General features: G+C 39.6%; 1 protein-coding gene across 1 annotated transcript; it reads right to left on the minus strand.

Moving 5' to 3' along the window:
* Positions 1-17,063: 17,063 nt before the first annotated feature.
* LOC101691324 (olfactory receptor 5AN1-like) lies at positions 17,064-18,002 on the minus strand. Its single transcript, XM_004777680.2, has one exon. It carries the CDS (start codon positions 18,000-18,002, stop codon positions 17,064-17,066), a length of 939 nt encoding a protein of 312 aa, XP_004777737.2.
* Between the last annotated feature and the right edge of the window lie 917 nt (positions 18,003-18,919).

The following is an 18,919-nucleotide window of genomic DNA, read 5'->3' on the forward strand; positions in this document are numbered from 1 at the left end:
ATGCTGAAAATAAATAAATTTAACTTAAAAAAAAAAAAAGACAGCAAGTCCAAAAAAAAAAAGAGCTATTTTTTACTTCCTCCTTTAATATTTCTGATAACACAGTTTATTTCTTTTTATGTTGCATTTATGTTTTTTAAATATTTATTTATTTAGACAGTGAGAAGTGAGAGAGCACAAGAAGGGTACAGCAGAGAGAGAAGGAGAAGCAGGCTCCCACTGAGCAGGGAGCCCTATGACAGGGGGCTCAATCTCAGAAACCCAGGATCATGACCTGGGCCAAACGCAGAGGCTTAACTCACTGAGCCACCAAGGCACCACTATGTTGTAGTGTACTACAGTAGCTGTACTATAGTTATACTATAATTAAGTGGTTAAAACTCTATTCTATACAGAAATAACCTTCTAAATCTGACTGTATATTTACCTCTACCAGTGTGCTGTCTATTTTCATTTGCTTTCAGGTTACATATTCTCAATTCAGCTCAAGGATCCCCTTTCATCATTCCTTTTTGGGAAGGTCTAATGGTGATTAATACCCTCAGCCTTTATTTGTCTGGGAAACTCTTTATGTCTCCTTTCTATCCAAAGGATAATTTTGGCAGACAGAGGTTCTCAGCTGGCATTTTTTCCTAACACTATTTATATGTTATTCCACTGTCTCCTGGCCTAAGGGTATCTGCTGTGATTCCACTGATAGCCTAATGGGGGTTCCTTTGTAGTTTATAATCTTTTTCTCACAAGTTGCTTTTAGGATTCTTTCTTTTTCTTTAATTTTTGGCATTTTCATTTTAATATGCCATGGAGAAGGTTGTTTTGCAATGAGATAATGTGGCAGTATATTAGCTTCATTAAATTGGATGGTCATGTACTTCCTAGGTTTGGGAAGTTCTCAGCTATTATATCTTTAAATATACTCTCTGCTTCCTTCTCCTCACTTCTCTTTTTCTAACTCCAATTATTCTAAAATCGAATATTTTTGGTTCCCATAGGCTTTCTATGCACTCTTTTATTCTTTTTCTTTTCTTGTTGTCTGGCAGGGTTATCTCAAAGTTCCTTCACTCTGGTTGGAGGAGTCAAGATGGCAGAGAAGTAGCAGGCTGAGATTACTTCAGGTAGCAGGAGATCAGCTAGATAGTTTATCAAACCATTCTGAACACCTACAAATCCAACAGGAGATCGAAGAGAAAAGCAGTAATTCTAGAAACAGAAAATCAACTACTTTCTGAAAGGTAGGATTGGAAAGTGAATCCAAAGCCATGGGAAGATAGAGCGTGGGGGGAGAGGCTGGCTCCCAGCAAGTGGCAGAGCAATGGAGCACAAAATCAGAACTTATGAAAGTGCTCCACTAAGGGACATCATTCCAGAGGCTAAGCTGGGGTGAAGCCCACACGGGGACAGCACAGTCTCAGGTCCTGTGGGTCAGAAAAGGATCGGGGTGTCTGAGGGTTGCAGAGCTCACAGGTATTAGAGCAGGGAAGCTGACTACAGAGATGGAGTCGAGGAGTGAGCTCTCAACTCGGGATTACCTTAAATTGTTATCTGTGGCACCGCCCACTGCTCTGTGAACAAAGACCCCAAAAGATCCAGGGAGAACCCCATGGAAGAGCACAGGGATCTGCGGGGCTTGGTGACTCCAGGTGTGACTGTGTGCCAGAGACAAAGAGGCTGGGTCCCCAGAGACAAGAAGCCTGGGTGAGCTCAGAGCACGGTCAGAGGTCAGGGAGATGGGAGTGATTGAGTGCTTTTCTCCGAGGACACACTGAGGAGTGCATCCCTGAGCTCTCGGCACCTCTGGGCAGGAGATTGGGAGGCCACCAGTTTCGTTGCTGTCCTCCAGAATTCTACAGAAAGCGTTCAGGGAACAAAAGGTCCTGAAAGTGAACCCAAGTGGATTACTTAACCTGGTCCCTGATAAGGGAGGTGCAATTCCGCTTCCAGCAAAAATACTTGAGAATCACTACAGCAGGCCCCTCCCCCAGAAGATCAGCAAGAAATCTAGCCAAGACCAAGTTCACTTACCAAGGAGAACAGTGGAATTTCAGAGAAGAGAAAGTAAAGCAAGGAATTCATGGCTTTCTCCCCATGATTCTTTAGTCTTGCAAAGTTAATTAATTTTTTTCTTCTGATAAAATTTTTTAACTCTACCCTTTCCTCTTTTAACATTTTTTAAGCTACAAAAATATACAGAATATCTTTTTTCCATAGTCAATTATTGCATCCCAAAGCATATTTTATTATTGCATTTTTCAAATATTATAGGTTGTTTTAAATTTATATTTCTGATAGCTTGTGAGGTTCGTCATCTTCTAAAATATTTATTGGCCAGGGGTGTATGGGTGGTTCAGTCGGTGAACGGGTCAACTCTTTTTTTTTTTTTTTTTTTGGATTAACATTTTCAATAGAATTTTATTTTATTTTATTTTATTTTATTTTTATTTGCCTGCTGCTGAGGCTTGATTTTTTTAATTTATTTTTTATTTATTTTCGACATAACAGTATTCATTATTTTTTCACCACACCCAGTGCTCCATGCAATCTGTGCCCTCTATGATACCCACCACCTGGAACCCCAACCTCCCACCCACCCGCCAATTCAAACCCCTCGGATTGTTTTTTAGAGTCCATAGTCTCTCATGGTTCACCTATCCTCCCAATTTCCCCCAACTCCCTTCTCCTCTCTAACTCCCCATGTACTCCATGCTATTTGCTATGCTCCACTAATAAGTGAAAGACCTCGACGTGAGACAGGAATCCATCAGAATCCTAGAGGAGAACATAGGCAGCAATCTTTTCGATATCAGCCACAGCAACTTCTTTCAAGATATGTCTCCAAAAGCAAAGGAAACAAAAGTGAAAATAAACTTTTGGGACTTCATCAAAATCAAAAGCTTCTGCACAGCCAAGGAAAGAGTCAAGAAAACAAAGAGGCAACCCACGGAATGGGAGAAGATATTTTCAAATGACAGTACAGACAAAAGGTTGATATCCAGGATCTGTAATGAACTCCTAAAACTCAACACACACAAAACAGACAATCATATCAAAAAATGGGCAGAAGATATGGACAGACACTTCTCCAATGAAAACATACAAATGGCTATCAGACACATGAAAAAATGTTCAACATCACTAGCCATCAGGGAGATTCAAATTAAAACCACATTGAGATATCACCTTACACCAGTTAGAATGGCCAAAATTAGCAAGACAGGAAACAACATGTGTTGGAGAGGATGTGGAGAAAGGGGAAACCTCTTCCACTGTTGGTGGGAATGCAAGTTGGTGCAGCCTCTTTGGAGAACAGTGTGGAGATTCCTCAAGAAATTAAAAATAGAACTTCCCTATGACCCTGCCATTGCACTCCTGGGTATTTACCCCAAAGATACAGATGTAGTGAAAAGAAGGGCCATCTGTACCCCAATGTTTAGAGCAGCAATGGCCATGGTCGCCAAACTGTGGAAAGAACCAAGATGCCCTTCAATGGATGAATGGATAAGGAAGATGTGGTCTATGGAGTATTATGCCTCCATCAGAAAGGATGAACACCCAACTTTTGTAGCAACATGGACAGGACTGGAAGAGATTATGCTGAGTGAAATCCGGCAAGCAGAGAAAGTCAATTACCATATGGTCAACTCTATTTTTAACATTTTTTAACTAGTTTATCTTAACAATACCTTTCATTTAAAAAAAAATCCTTTCTGAACCATCATTATTAGAGTCATATTTTATCCTTCATTGTATCTAACTTTATTTTTTTAATACATATAGGGTTTATTCTTCTAAAAAATTTTGAGATACAACTTAAACTGGAAGGGGAGATGAACCATGAAAGACTATGGACTCTGAAAAACAATCTGAGGGTTTTGAAGGGGCGGGGGGTTGGGAGGTTGGGTGAGCCTGGTGGTGGGTATTATGGAGGGCATGTGTGGCATGGAGCACTGGGTGTGGTGCATAAACAATGAATTCTGTTATGCTGAAAAGAAATTAATAAAAATATATATATAATTTTTAAAAAGAAATTAAAAATAGAACTTCCCTATGACCCTGCCATTGCACTACTTGGTATTTACCCCAAAGATACAGATGTAGTGAAAAGAAGGGCCATCTGTACCTCAATGTTTATAGCAGTAATGGCCACGGTTGCCAAGCTGTGGAAAGAACCAAGATGCCCTTCAGTGGACGAATGGATAAGGAAGATGTGGTCCATATACACTATGGAGTATGATGCCTCCATCAGAAAGGATGAATACCCAACTTTTGTAGCAACATGGACAGGACTGGAAGAGATTATGCTGAGTGAAATAAGTCAAGCAGAGAGAGTCAATTATCATATGGTTTCACTTATTTGTGGAGCATAACAAATAACATGGAGGACAAGGGGAGATGGAGAGGAGAAGGGAGTTGAGGGAAACTGGAAGGGGGGGTGAACCATGAGAGACTATGGATTCTGAAAAACAATCTGAGGGTTTTGAAGGGGCAGGGGGTGGGAGGTTGGGGGAACCAGGTGGTGGATTAGGAAGGGCACGTATGGCATGGAGCACTGGGTGTGGAGCAAAAACAATGAATACTGTTATGCTGAAAAAAATAAATAATTTTTTTTAAATTGAAAAACTCTTCAGAATCACTAGGTTATCCATTTCCATGGTGTGTATAACAGGGAAAATAAGGACCAAGCCAAGTATTCAGTTATATGGGACTGGTTGAATAAACTATGCAAAGTACACACAATGGAATGTAATCCCTTGTTAAAAGGAAGAAAATGTCTTTGCACATTGATAGGGAAGTGAGTACCAAGACATAGTAAGTGAAAAAAGCTAAGTGTAAGTGTTGAATCACTAAATTCTACACCTGAAACTAATACATACATTGTATGTTCACTAAGTGGAATTTAAATAAAAACTTAAAGAATAAAAAAAAATAAAAACAATAGAACATATCAACAAAACTAGGAGCTGGTTCTTTGAAAGAATTAAGACGGATAAATCCCTGGCCAGACTTGTCAAAGGGAAAAGACCCAATAAATAAAATCATGAATGAAAGAGGAGAGATCACAACCAACACCAAAAAAATAAAAACAATTATGAGAACATATTATGAGCAATGATACACCAGCAAATTTGACAATCTGGAAGAAATGGATGAATTCCTAGAGACAAATAAACTACCACAACGGAACCAGGAAGAAATAGAAAACCTGAACAGACACATAACCACTACGAAGATTGAAGCAGTCATCAAAAATCTCCCAAAAACAAGAGCCCAGAGCCAGACAGCTTCCCAGGGAAACTCTACCACACGTTTTTTAAAAAATCCATTTTTATTCTCCTGAAACTGTTTCAAAAAATATAAATGGAAGGAAAACTTCCAAACTTATTTTATGAGGCCAACATTACCTTGATCCCAAAACCAGACAAGGATCCCATCAAAAAAGAGAATTACAGACCAATATCCTTGATGAATACAGATGCAAAAAGTCTCACCAAAATACTAGCCAATAGGATCCAACAGTACATTAAAAGAATTATTCACCACGAACAAGTGCAATTTTTTCTAGGGCTACAAGGTTGATTCAACATCTGCAAATCAATCAATGTGATACAATACATTAAAACAAGAAAGAACAAGAACCATATGATACTCTCAATAGATGCTGAAAAAGCATTTGACAAAGTATAGCATCCTTTCCTGATCAAAACTCTTCAAAATGTAGGGATAGAGGGTACATACCTCAATATCATCAAAGCCATCTATGGAAAACCCACTGCGAATATCATTCTCAATGGAGAAAAACTGAAAACTTTTCCACTAAGGTCAGGAACATGGGAGAGATGCCCATTATCACCACTGCTATTCAACATAGTACTAGAAGTCCTAGCCTCAGCAATCAGACAATAAAAAGAAATTAAAGGCATCCAAATTGGCAAAGAAGAAGTCAAACTGTCACTCTTTGCAGATGATATGATACTATATGTGGAAAACCCAAAACACTCCACTCCAAAACTGCTAGAACTTGTACAGGAATTCAGTAAAGTGTCAGGATATAAAATCAATGCACAGAAATCAGTTGCATTTCTCTACACCAACAACAAGACAGAGGAAAGAGAAATTAAGGAGTCAATCCCATTTACAATTACACCCAAGACAATAAGATACCTGGGAATAAACCTAACCAAAGAGGCACAGAATCTATACTCAGAAAACTATAAAGTACTCATGAAAGAAATTGAGGAAGACACAAAGAAATGGAAAAATGTTCCATGCTCCTGGATTGGAAGAACAAATATTGTAAAAATGTCTATGCTACCTAAAGCAATCTACACATTTAATGCAATCCCTATCAAAATCCCATCCGTTTTTTTTTTTCAAAGAAATGGAACAAATAATCCTAAAATGTATATGGAACCAGAAAAAACCTCGAATAGCCAGAGGAATATTGAAAAAGAAAGCCAATATTGGTGGCATCACAATTCCGGACTTCGAGCTCTATTACAAAGCTGTCATCATCAAGACAGTATGGTACTGGCACAAAAACAGACACATAGATCAATGAAACAGAATAGAGAGCCCAGAAATACACCCTTAACTCTATGGTTAACTAATCTCCGACAAAGCAGGAAAGAATGTCCTATGGAAAGAAGACAGTCTCTTCAACAAATGGTGTTGGGAAAATTGGACAGCCACATGCAGAAAAATGGAACTGGAGCACTTCCTCACACCACACATGAAAATAGACTCAAAACAGATAAAGGACCTCAGTGTGGGAAAGGAATCCATCAAAATCCTTGAGGAGAACACAGGTAGAAACCTCTTCGATCTCAACCGCAGCGACTTCTTCCTAGGAACATCGCCAACAGTAGGGGAAGCAAGGGCAGCAAGGGGGAAAATGAACTTTTGGGCCTTCATCAAGATCAAAAGCTTTTGCATAGCAAAGGAAACAGTTAACAAAACAAAAGACAACTGACAGAATGGGAGAAGATATTTGCAAATGACATGTCAGATAAATGGCTAGTATCCAAAATCTTTAAAGAACTTATCAAACTCAACACCCAAAGAACAAATAATCCAATCAAGAAATGGGCAGAGGGGGATGCCTGGATGGCTCAGTTGGTTAAGCGGCTGCCTTCAGCTCAGGTCATGATCCCAGCGATCTGTGATCGAGTCCCACATTGGGCTCCTTGCTCAGCGGAGAGCCTGCTTCTCCCTCTGCCTCTGCTGCCACTCTGCCTGCCTGTGCTCGCTCTCTCGCTCTCTCTCTCTGGCAAATAAATAAATAAAATCTTTTTTTAAAAATCTTTAAAAGAAAGAGAAAAGAAATGGGCAGAGGACATGAACAGGCATTTCTGCAAGGAAGACATCCCAGATGGCCAACAGACACATGAAAAAGTGCTCCACATCACTCGGCATCAGGGAAATACAAAACAAAACCACAATGAGAGACCCACCTCACACCAGTCAGAATGGCTAAAATTAACAAGTCGGGAAATGACAGATCCTGGCAAGGATGCGGAGAAAGGGGAATCTTCCTACACTGTTGGTGGGAATGAAGCTGGTGCAGCCACTCTGGAAAACAGTATGGAGCTTCCTCAAAAAGTTGAAAATAGAGCTACCCTATGGCCCAGAAATTTCACTACTGGGTATTTACCCTAAAGATACAAACGTAGTGATCCAAAGGAGCACGTGCACCTGAATGTTTATATCAGCAATGTCCACAATAGCCAAATTATGGAAAGAACCTAGACGTCATAGATGAATGAATAAAGAAGATGTGGTATATATATAGAATGGAATACTATGCAACCATTAAAAGAAATTAGATCTTGCCATTTGCGAGGACATGGATGGAACTAGAGGGTATTATGCTTAGTGAAATAAGTGAAGCAGAGAAAGACAACTATCATATGATCTCTCTGATGTGAAGAAGTGGAGATGCAACATGTGGGGTTTGGGGAGTAGGAAAAGAATAAATGAAACAAGTTGGGATTGGGAGGGAGACAAACCATAAAAGACACTTAAGCTCACAAAACAAACTGAGGGTTGCTGGGGGAGGGCGGTAGGGAGACGAAGGTGGACATTGGGGTGGGTATGTGCTACAGTGAGTGCTGTGAAGTGTGTAAATCTGGCGATTCACAAACTTGTACCCCTAGGGCTAATAATACATTATATGTTAATTAAAAAATTAAAAATTTTAAAAAAGTTCTTTCTCTCTCATTCGCTGATGCTACTTTCTCTTTTTATCTACTATGAGAACTTCCTATGCATATTTTTCATTTTATTCATTAAATCCTTCAGCTCTAGGTTTTCTCATTGGTTATTTTTATGTTTTGTGTGTCTATTAAAATTCTCACTTTGTTCATCTATTGTTTTTTATTTCATTGAATTGTTTTTCTGTGTTTTCCTGTATTTCATTTAGTTTCTTCAGAAAAACTATTTTAAGTACTTTATTAGCTGGATTGCAAAACTCTGTTAGTTTGAGTTGGTTACTGCAGGATTATTTTTATTTTTTAGTGATGACATGATTCCTTGAATTTCATTTCAGTGGAATTTTGTGTTTCTGCTTTTGTATTTCAAATAGCAGACACCTAAGATCCTGGTTAGCTATCTTTGGGTAGGAGATATTTTTTATTGGTTTTACTATAGCTGGTATTTTATTCTGTTTCATTTGGATATGCCTACTCCAGACTTCTTGCTATGGCTGAATTCTAAAGTTTGTGTGCACTAGTTCTTAAACTCACCAGGCTGGCTCCTGGAAAGCTCTGTTTTCTCAGAAGGTGGTGCTATACCTCAAGTTTGTGGTTTCTCCCTTGAACAGGAGCTGTGGTCTGACTTTTCTTAGTATATGCACTGTTTACTGGAGCTCACTGTTGCCCCTGACTTGAGACAATGCACTGTGAGCTGTCATGGAGGGGTTAGATTTAGCACTCAGGGTGTTGGTGGTGACTGCAGGCCAGGTGGGTGAAGCTACTGCATCTCTTTAATGCCCTTTTATATTCTTATCTGCCTTATTCATGGTATCTACACCCTTTCCCCACCTTCCCAGTAATGAAGGTCCTACCTCATACTCAGGACTGCTGGAGAGAAATAGGTTTCTGGGTTTCTCCATTATGTTCCACACAGCTATGGTAGCCAAGCACTCATTCACTACTTTCTCTTTGTCCCATGGACTAGGTTGCCACTAGTTAGTTCATTCCTTCACTGTATAACTTTGGGGGGAAGGGTGGTACTGGCAATGGTCTTCTTACCCCCTCCAATGTATACAAACTCATATTATATTTTTGCTCCTGTGGTGAGCTGCACTGTCTCCTCAGGAAAGCTGGACTTGTACAAATCTCACTTTTCCAAGGTTGTCCACACAAAGTAGCACTCCGGGTTTTCCCTGACTGTGGCTAGGAGGTGTTGGGGCTGCTTTGTTAGCTTCTATTAGCTCCACAGCACATATTGAGATCCACTGCCTGTTACCTACTGCACAGGTAAGCAAAATTCCTCCTTGGCCCTGGGCATGTGGTGCTGGAGCTCACAGGTTCCGCAGATGTCTTTTGTTCTTGGCTAGGTGCTGATTTTTAGATTTTAAAGGAGGGACAAAAAAGGGTTTCTAGTTTGAGATGGTGACATAGGAGTCTCCTGAACTTCCTTTCTCCCATGGACACACCAAATCTACAGCTCCACACAGATCAATATGCTGTGAGAGAAATTTTTAAACCAGGCAAGTGACTCCTACACATTGTGCAAGCAAGAAAAATTCTACATGGAAACAAACGGGAAGAGGTGGAGAAAAAATAACCCCACCTCTGGCACATCACATAGGTTGGGAGGGAACTCACACCTTCCAGCTTCTCCCTGAGTTGTGAAGGGTTTGAATCCAATATCTAGCACCCTAACTTCTAAGACTTCCTCCTAGGAGATGGGCTCCCAGAAAACCTGTCTCTGAAAGTTGACTGGACTTACATCCATGAGACCCACAAGATGACAGCAAACAAAGAAACAGTTCTGAACTGTGTATCATCCAGAACTTAGTGCAGATGCAACAGTCATAAATGCTAATCTCTTTGTCTTTTTTTGAAAGGGGCCTATATGCATATTATGAAAGTTATGTCATGAAGGTCTAATTTAATACACACCTGTGGGTGGACTGCCGCATTCTCTGGAGACTGGGGAGGCTGTAGGCACTATCTCTGTGCTCTCTCTCTGACCCACTCTAGGTTACTGGTGTCTCCTAGAAAGGAGAATATGCTCATATCTGATGTTCTGGATTTTGTGGGTCCTGCCTGGGAATACTTCCCTTGATAGCCTGGCTCTTTAGGCTATTGGGACTTGCATTCATGGATCCTACAGGAGTGTGGAAAACAAAGAAACAGTCCTTAGTTGGCTGTCCCCCTTGCCCCCAGCTTAGTGCAGAGGGCATAGGTAAAAACACCTATTTCCCAGTATTTCCCTGAATGAGGCCCACCTGCATACTTTAAAAATTCTTCTTGAGTATCTAACTTCCAGTCACCCTGCCTGTAGGTGTTGACTGACAGGTTGTGTCACAGCCTGAACAATGGGGAGCCACTAAGAACAAAAAAGGCTGTTTGGACAATCAGAGAGGTTTGAGAAATAACATGAGCTAGGGCCCACCTGGACAGTAAGTTTCATCTCCTGCATGAGACTATTCCTTGAAGACTGGGAGAGGTAGATTCCTGCCTCACATTGAGGTCTTTTTTCCATTTCAAGTTTATCTTTGTGTATGGTTGAGAGAATGGTCAAGTTTCATTCTTCTATACATAGCTGTCCAATTCTCTCAGCACCATTTATTGAAGAGACTGTCTTTTTTCCACTGTATTTTTTTTTCCTGCTTTGTCGAAGATTAGTTGACCATAGAGTTGAGGGTCCATATTTGGGCTCTCTAGCCTGTTCCACTGGTCTATGAAAATCCTAGAGGAGAACATAAGCAGTAACCTCTTCGACATTGGCCATAGCAACTTCCTTCAAGATATGTCTCCAAAGGCAAAGGGAACAAAAGCGTGTATGAACTTTCAGGTCTTCATCAAGATCAAAAGCTTCTGCACAGCAAAGGAAATGGTCAACAAAACAAAGAGGCAGCCTGCAGAATGGTAGAAGATATTCGCAATTGACAATACAGACAAAGGGCTGATACCCAGGATCTATTAAGGACTCCTCAAACTCAACACATAGAAAACAGATATTCATGTTTAAAAAAAAAAATGGGCAGAATACATGAACAGACACTTCTCCAAAGAAGACATACAAATTGCTAACAGGCATGAAAAAATGTTCACTCTGTTATTTCTTATGCTCCACAAATAGGTGGAGCGTAAGAAATAACATGGAGGACATGGGGAGATGGAGAGAAGAAAGTTGGGGGAAATTGGAGAGGGAGATGAACCATGAGAGACATGGACTCTGAAAAACAATCTGAGGGTTTTAAAGGGGCAGGCGGTGAGAGGTTGGGTGAGCCTGGTGGTGGGTATTAGGGAGGGCACATATTGCATGGAGACTGGGTGTGGTGCATAAACAATGAATTCTGGTACACTGAAAAGAAATTTAAAAAATAAAAAACTTTTTAAAAAATGTTAATCATCATTAGCCATCAGGGAGATTCAAATCAAAACCACATTGAGTTATTTCGCTAAGCATGATACGCTCTAGTTCCATCCATGTTGTCGCAAATGGCAAGCGAAATAAGTCAAGCAGAGAAAGACAACTATCATATGATCTCCCTGATATGAGGAAGTGGTGATGCAACATGGGGGCTTAAGTGGGTAGGAGAAGAATAAATGAAACAAGATGGGATTGGGAGGGAGACAAACCATAAGTGACTCTTAATCTTACAAAACAAACTGAGGGTTGCTGGGGGGAGGGGGTTTGGGAGAAGGGGGTGGGATTATGGACATTGGGGAGGGTATGTGCTTTGGTGAGTGCTGTGAAGTGTGTAAACCTGGTGATTCACAGACCTGTACCCCTGGGGATAAAAATATATGTTTATAAAAAATAAAAAATTAAAAAAAAACCCACATTGAGATACCACATTACACAAGTTAGAATGGCCAAAATTAATAAGACAGTAAGCAACAAGTGTTGGAGGGCATGTGGAGAAAGGGGAACACTCTTACACTGTTGGTGGGAATGCAAGTTGATGCAGCCACTTTGGAAAACAATGTGGATATTCCTTAAGAAATTAAAAATAGAGCTTACCTATGACCCTGCAACTGCACTACTGGGTATTTACCCCAAATATACAGATGTCATGAAAAGAAGGGCCATCTGTACCCCAATGTTCACAGCAGCAATGGCCACAGTCGCCAAACTGTGGAAAGAACCAAGATGCCCTTCAATGGACGAATAGATAAAGAAGATGTGGTACATATATTATGGAGTATGATGCCTCCATCCGAAATGATGAATACCCAACTTTTCTATCAACATGGATGGGACTGAAACAGATTACGCTTACTGAAATAAGTCAAGCAGAGAGAATCAATTATCATATGGTTTCACTTATTTGTGGAGCATAAAGAATAACACAGAGGAGATGGTGAGGAGAAAGACATTGGAGGAAATTGGAGGGGGAAACAAACCATGAGAGACTGTGGACTCTGAGGAACAAACTGAAGGTTTGGCAGGAGTGTGGGAGGATGGGTGAGCCTAGTGGTGGGTATTGTGGCAGGCACATATTGCATAGAGCACTGGGTGTGGTGCATACACAATGAACTCTGGAACACTGAAAAGAAATTAAAAAATAAAAATGTTTAAAAATGGATAGAGGATAATTTTTTTTAATTTATTTTTTATTTTCAGCATAACAGTATTCATTATTTTTGCACCACACCCAGTGCTCCATGAAATCCATGCCCTCTATAATAATATGCTGTTGGATCCTGTTTGCTAGGATCTTGTTGAGAATCTTAGCATCCGTATTCATCAGTGATATTGGTCTGAAATTCTCCTTTTTGGTAGGGTCTTTGACTGGTTTGGGGATCAGAGTAATGCTTGCTTCATAGAAAGAGGCTGGAAATTTTCCTTCTGCTTCAATTTTTTGAAACAGCTTCAGTAGAATAGGTGTTATTTCTTCTTTAAAAGTTTGGTGGAATTCCCCAGGGAATCCATCAGGTCCTGGGCTCTTGTTTTTTGGGAGGTTTCTTTTTTGGGGGGTTTGGGGGTTTTCTTTTTTTGTACTTTTCTTTTCTTATTTATTTATTTATTTATTTTCAGCGTGGCAGTATTCATTGTTTTTGCACCACACCCAGTGCTCCATGCAATCCATGTCCTCTCCAATACCAACCACCTGGGAGGTTTTTGATTACTCCTTCAATCTCATTACTAGATATCAGTCATTCAGGTTATCAATTTCTTCCTGGTTCATTTTGGGGAGTTTATAGTTTCCCAGGAATGCACCCATTTCATCTAGGTTGCTTAGCTTATTGGCATATAACTTCTGATAATAACTTTTGATGATTGTTTCTACTTCCTTGGTGTTCATTGTGATTTCTCCCTTTTCATTTATAATTTTATGAATTTGGGCTTTCTCTCTTTTCTTTTGGATTAGCGTTGCCAATGGTTTATTGATTAGTGTTGCCAATGGTTTACAGCTTCTAGTTTCATTGATATGTTCTACTGTATCTCTGGTTTCTACCTCACTGATCTCAGCTCTAATCTTGATTATTTCCCTTCTTATGTGTGGAGCTGATTTGATTTGTTGTTGATTCTTCAGTTCTTTAAGGTGTAGAGACAGCTGGTGAGTTCTGGATTTTTCAATTTTTTTGAGGGAGGCTTGGATGGCTATGTATTTCCCTCTTAGGACCACATTTGCTGTATCTTATAGGTTTTGGACTGAAGTGTGTTCATTCTTACTGGTTTCCATGAATTGTTTTAGTTCTTCTTTGATCTCCTGGTTGATTCTTAAGCAAGGTGGTCTTTAGCTTCCATCCCTTCAACGGATGAATGGATAAGGAAGATGTGGTCCATATACACTATGGAGTATCATGCCTCCATCAGAAAGGATGAATACCCAACTTTTGTAGCAACATGGACAGGACTGGAAGAGATTATGCTGAGTGAAATAAGTCAAGCAGAGAGAGTCAATTATCATATGGTTTCACTTACTTGTGGTGCATAACAAATAGCATGGAGGACAAGGGGAGATGGAGAGGAGAAGGAAGTTAAAGGAAATTTCTAGGGGAGGTGAACCATGAGAGACTATGGACTCTGAAAAACAATCTGAGGGTTTTGAAGAAGCGGGGGGGTGGGATGTTGGGGGAACCAGATGGTGGGTATTAGAGAGGGCACGGATTGCATGGAGCACTGGGTGTGGTGCAGAAACAATGAATACTGTTATGCTGAAAAAAAATAAATAAATTTTTAAAAATGCTAAAAAAAAAAATGGGTAGAGGAAATTAATAGATATTTTCCCTAGAAGACACCCAAATGGCCAACAGGTACATGAAAAGGTACCAATATCCCTAATCATCAGGGAAATTCAAATAAAAAACATAATGAGGTATCAAATCACACCTGTCAGAATGGCTATCATCAAGAAAGAGATAACAAGTGGTGGTGAGGATGTGGAATAGAAAGAATACCTGTACACTACTGGTGGAAACATAAAATGGTTCAGCCAATATTAAAAACAATATGGATGTTCCCCCCAAATTAGAGAACTACCATGACCCACCAACCCCGCTTCTGGGTATACATTCAACAGAAACAAAAACAGATTTAAAAAAAAAAAGATAATCTGTACTCCCATGTTTATTGCAGCATTATTCATAATAGACAAGACATGAAAATTAAAGAATGAGAAAGAAGACATGATATTCACACACAATACAGTAGACTATTATTCAACTAGGACAGAGAAACAAATCCTGACATTTGAGACATCATGTTGCACGCTAGGGCATTATACTAAGTGAGATAAGCCAGACAAAGAAATACAAATATGTCTTTATAAGGTCACCAATACGCAGAATCAAAAAGCCAAACTCCTAATAACAGAGAGTACAATGGTGGTCAGCAGGGCCAGCGGCCAAGGGAATTAGAGAGATGTTTTTTTGAAAAGATACAGTCTTGCAACTAAAAGATGAAGAAATCTGGTAATCTAATGCATAGCATAATAACTATAATCAATAACACTGTTACATTCCTCACAGAGGTGCTTCTCCTGCTGAAGCCTTCATGGTTCCTTAGAAAGATGTCTCATACATTCTTACACATATTGAAAGAACAATGATTCAAAGAACATACCTGTGCCTGCATTGGTGTGGGGGGGACGCACATCCTTTATTCATACTGCACTACTTCTTTGGCATGGGATAAGCCTTCACATTCTCTCCCAGAGGTTCCATGATTCTCCTTCTCTCAATCCTGTCCATCTGTAAACTTGTGAAAAATCTGGCAAGGCTTCTAATACCTCCTCAATTATAGTCCTTAACTAAATGGAAGAATTGTGTGACTTACCAGAGTTGAGACCCTGCCCCCAAAAACACATTAAGAATGCAATGAATCTCCAAGGATAATATGTAATTGTAATAACATCTGTTTTATATCAGTTGGTTCAAGACTGAGCAATCTGTATATCAACGGTCAGTGTTGATAGACTTCTTGTCCCACGTTCCAAACAGATAACAAGGGCCAAATGTTTTGTGTTCTACTTTTGACAGAGAATACTGGCCAGTCTTAAAAAGCCTATTTCCTCTCTGGCTCTTGAGGCTCCCTACAAAATATCAGCATTAGCATAAGTCTAACCAGCTACTCCATAAATTAGGTCACCCCATACAAAACCATAGATTCGATGACATAAAGTGTTGGACAAAGACAATAAAGATGTATACCAGCTCTCCATATTTGTTCTTAGTCAGCAAAATTCAGTATTCAGTAAATCTATTATTACAATGAACTTTCACACAAGTCTCCCCACATCAAACATGAACAGATGCTTGAAATATCAGAAATGATTTGATAGGATGAAACACTGGCTATGTCAGACAGCATAAATTTTCCTGACTTAATGAGAGAGAGAAGGCTTGATTCCCAGAATGTCAGATACAGCTATTGGCTATGATATGGATTTTGAATATCATCTTTCATCAGAAATCCCCACTGAATATTAGGAGGAGGAAACAGTCACCAGACTCATAATTGATACTGAAGGGATGACATTCTTCATTCCATTCCTCCATGTGATTCAAATCACCTCCTGCTTCCTTAGATTACAGTTGGTAGAGACAGGGATGTAACCAAATTTATTAGATGATTAGGCTTGAAAGAGGCCTCAGACAAACATTAATTATCTCAGGTTGCTCTTCCCAGGAGATGTGACCAGGCCAACTGTATAGATGTGTTTATTTTTTTTAATTTTTTTTATATTTTGTTAGTCACCATACAGTGCACCACTAGTTTTTTATTGTTTCTACTCAAAGGCACATCACCTCCATTTATTGCCATTATGGTCTGAATACAGAACAAACCAATCACCCTCATGTCTGGATTATGCTGCATCAAATATTTGGGAGACAAGGCCTTTATACTCCTGGGGGCCTCTGTCAGGTATCACTCCTTTACAGTCAAAGGTCTGAGATTGGACAGGGCTCTATCTCTGAAGCAAAGAGAAGTAACAAGTTTCTAAATGTTAACATTTTACAAATATTTGTGGATTATTTTAAAGATTTTATTTATTTACTTGAGAGAGAGAGAGCACAAGCAGGAGGAGGTACAGAAGGAGAGGGAGATACAGAAACCCCTGATATGGGGCTCAATCCCAGAACTCTAGGATCATAATCTGAGCAGAAGGCAGATGCTTAACAGACTGAGACACTCAGGTAACTCACTTGCAGAATATTAATAAATGATGAGGCCACTCCTCATGCAGGGTGAATGTATGTACCTCCAAGACTTAAAGGTATTGTGCTTATGTAGCATTAAGCCAGCTGTCAGTCCACTTGGCATATTATCTGTGTCGAATTAACCTTTGTTTATCCAAAGGCAGTATGAATTTTGTTAGAGTCCATTCATGTGTATGTTACTGGGGGGATAGGTTTCTGAGAGGACAAATCTGGACTAGGACCTCAGCAGGACCATCTCTTCTTTTGGAACCTCTTCAAGGCATCTTTGATTTCCTTGTTTCTCAGACTGTAAATCAAGGGATTCAACATTGGAATGACCACAGTGTAGAACACTGATGCAAATCTGTCAAAACTGGAGGAACTGCCAGAGCTAGAACTCAAATAGACAGAGATACTTGAGGTATAGAAGAGGGAAACTGCTGTCAGATGAGAAGCACAGGTGTTGAAAGCTTTGGACCTGCCTTTAGCGGAAGTGATCTTCATGATGGACATAACAATATAGCCATAGGATATCATGATAATGAGGGCATTTATTATCCCAAAGAACATTGCTAATACAGCAATCAACAGTTGCACAAAGAAAGTGTCAGTGCAAGACAAGGCTAACAGTTGGGGTGTGTCACAAAAGAAGTGGTTGATGACATTGGGCCCACAAAAGTGGAGCTGAAACACGGTACACAATTGGGATATAGAAGCAGAGAGTCCAGCCAAATAGGATCCCAGCACCATCCGAATACAGAGGGTGGGTGACATGATGGATGAATAGAGAAGTGGATTGCAAATGGCACTATATCGGTCATAAGCCATGGCTGTCATGAGACAAGACTCACTCAGTCCCATGGTTGCAAAGACAAAGAACTGAACAGCACAACCCACAAAAGTGATGGTCTGCTGCTCTTGGAAAAAGTTGGAGAGCATCTTGGGAGCTATAGAGGTCACATAGCAGATATCTATGAACGAGAGATTACTGAGGAAGAAGTACATGGGTGTGTGGAGGTGAGAGTCTATCCTTATTAAGATGATGAGGCACAGGTTCCAAGTCAGAGTCAAAATGTAGATCAGCAGGAATACAACAAAGAGCACTGCTAGGATTCTGGGAAAATCAGAGAATCCTAAAAGGATGAAATAGGTGATCTGTGTAACATTTCCTCCCCCAATCATTGGCTTGTACTTCTAAAATCAGGAAAGAGAGAAGAGAATACACAGTTGACTCAGGTGAGATGACAGTATTACAATTCCCATATGTGCTATTTTTTCCCTCCACTGAGTGCTGGGAAAGACCAATGTCTCAGTGCCCTGACCCAGACCCAGCATTTCATTTCAAATTGTCAAGAAGTGTGTTTTTAAAGTGCTTCAAAATAATGATGTATTATATGTTGCCTAATAGAATTGAAATATTTTTAAAAGTGCTTTAGGTTCTCAATTAGTTCATGAAGTCTCATGAATATTAAAGAGATATTTTTTTAATTTGACTGAGAACTAAAATAATATAAATGATGTGATTATTACAGATATCACTCATCAAATTTTTTAAAACCTATGATAATTCATTATATAACCACTCATTCACGAGAACATAAGTGGAATCACTCTAGATTACAACTGAGATAGCCTTTCAGGCCCACATGGCCATCTAGATAATGTTTTGAAATTTCCTCTTTTATCCTTATGAAAAGTTATTTACCCTCTTTGTAATAATTTCACAAACTTTTATATGAATGCAGTTAATATATCATCTTCTAACTGACCTGGAAAACTATATCATAACTTATCACTCTGATAATATTTTCTTGAGGCACAGTATATGTGCCCAATAAAGTTATGGAACAAGTCTTCTTAGGGAAGTCTTTGTACTAAGTATACCAAAGGAAAGGCAGTATAGCTCACAACTAACCCCAAGATTATTTCAATTTTAGGGTACTTTACTGCTTGAGGAAAAGCATGAGAACAAATTGAGAACATTAAAGGTTCAGACTTTGGAGTTTTGTCTGCTACCCTCTCGCTTTATGAGCTTCTCCCAGTAGCTTAAAAACACTAAGATTGATTTACTCAAAATGAAGTAATAACATTAAGAATCC

The sequence above is a fragment of the Mustela putorius genome, unplaced genomic scaffold (genome assembly GCF_011764305.1).
Source record: "Mustela putorius furo isolate JIRA1106 unplaced genomic scaffold, ASM1176430v1.1 tig00000127_pilon_pilon_pilon, whole genome shotgun sequence".
NCBI classification, from domain to species: Eukaryota; Metazoa; Chordata; class Mammalia; order Carnivora; family Mustelidae; genus Mustela; species Mustela putorius.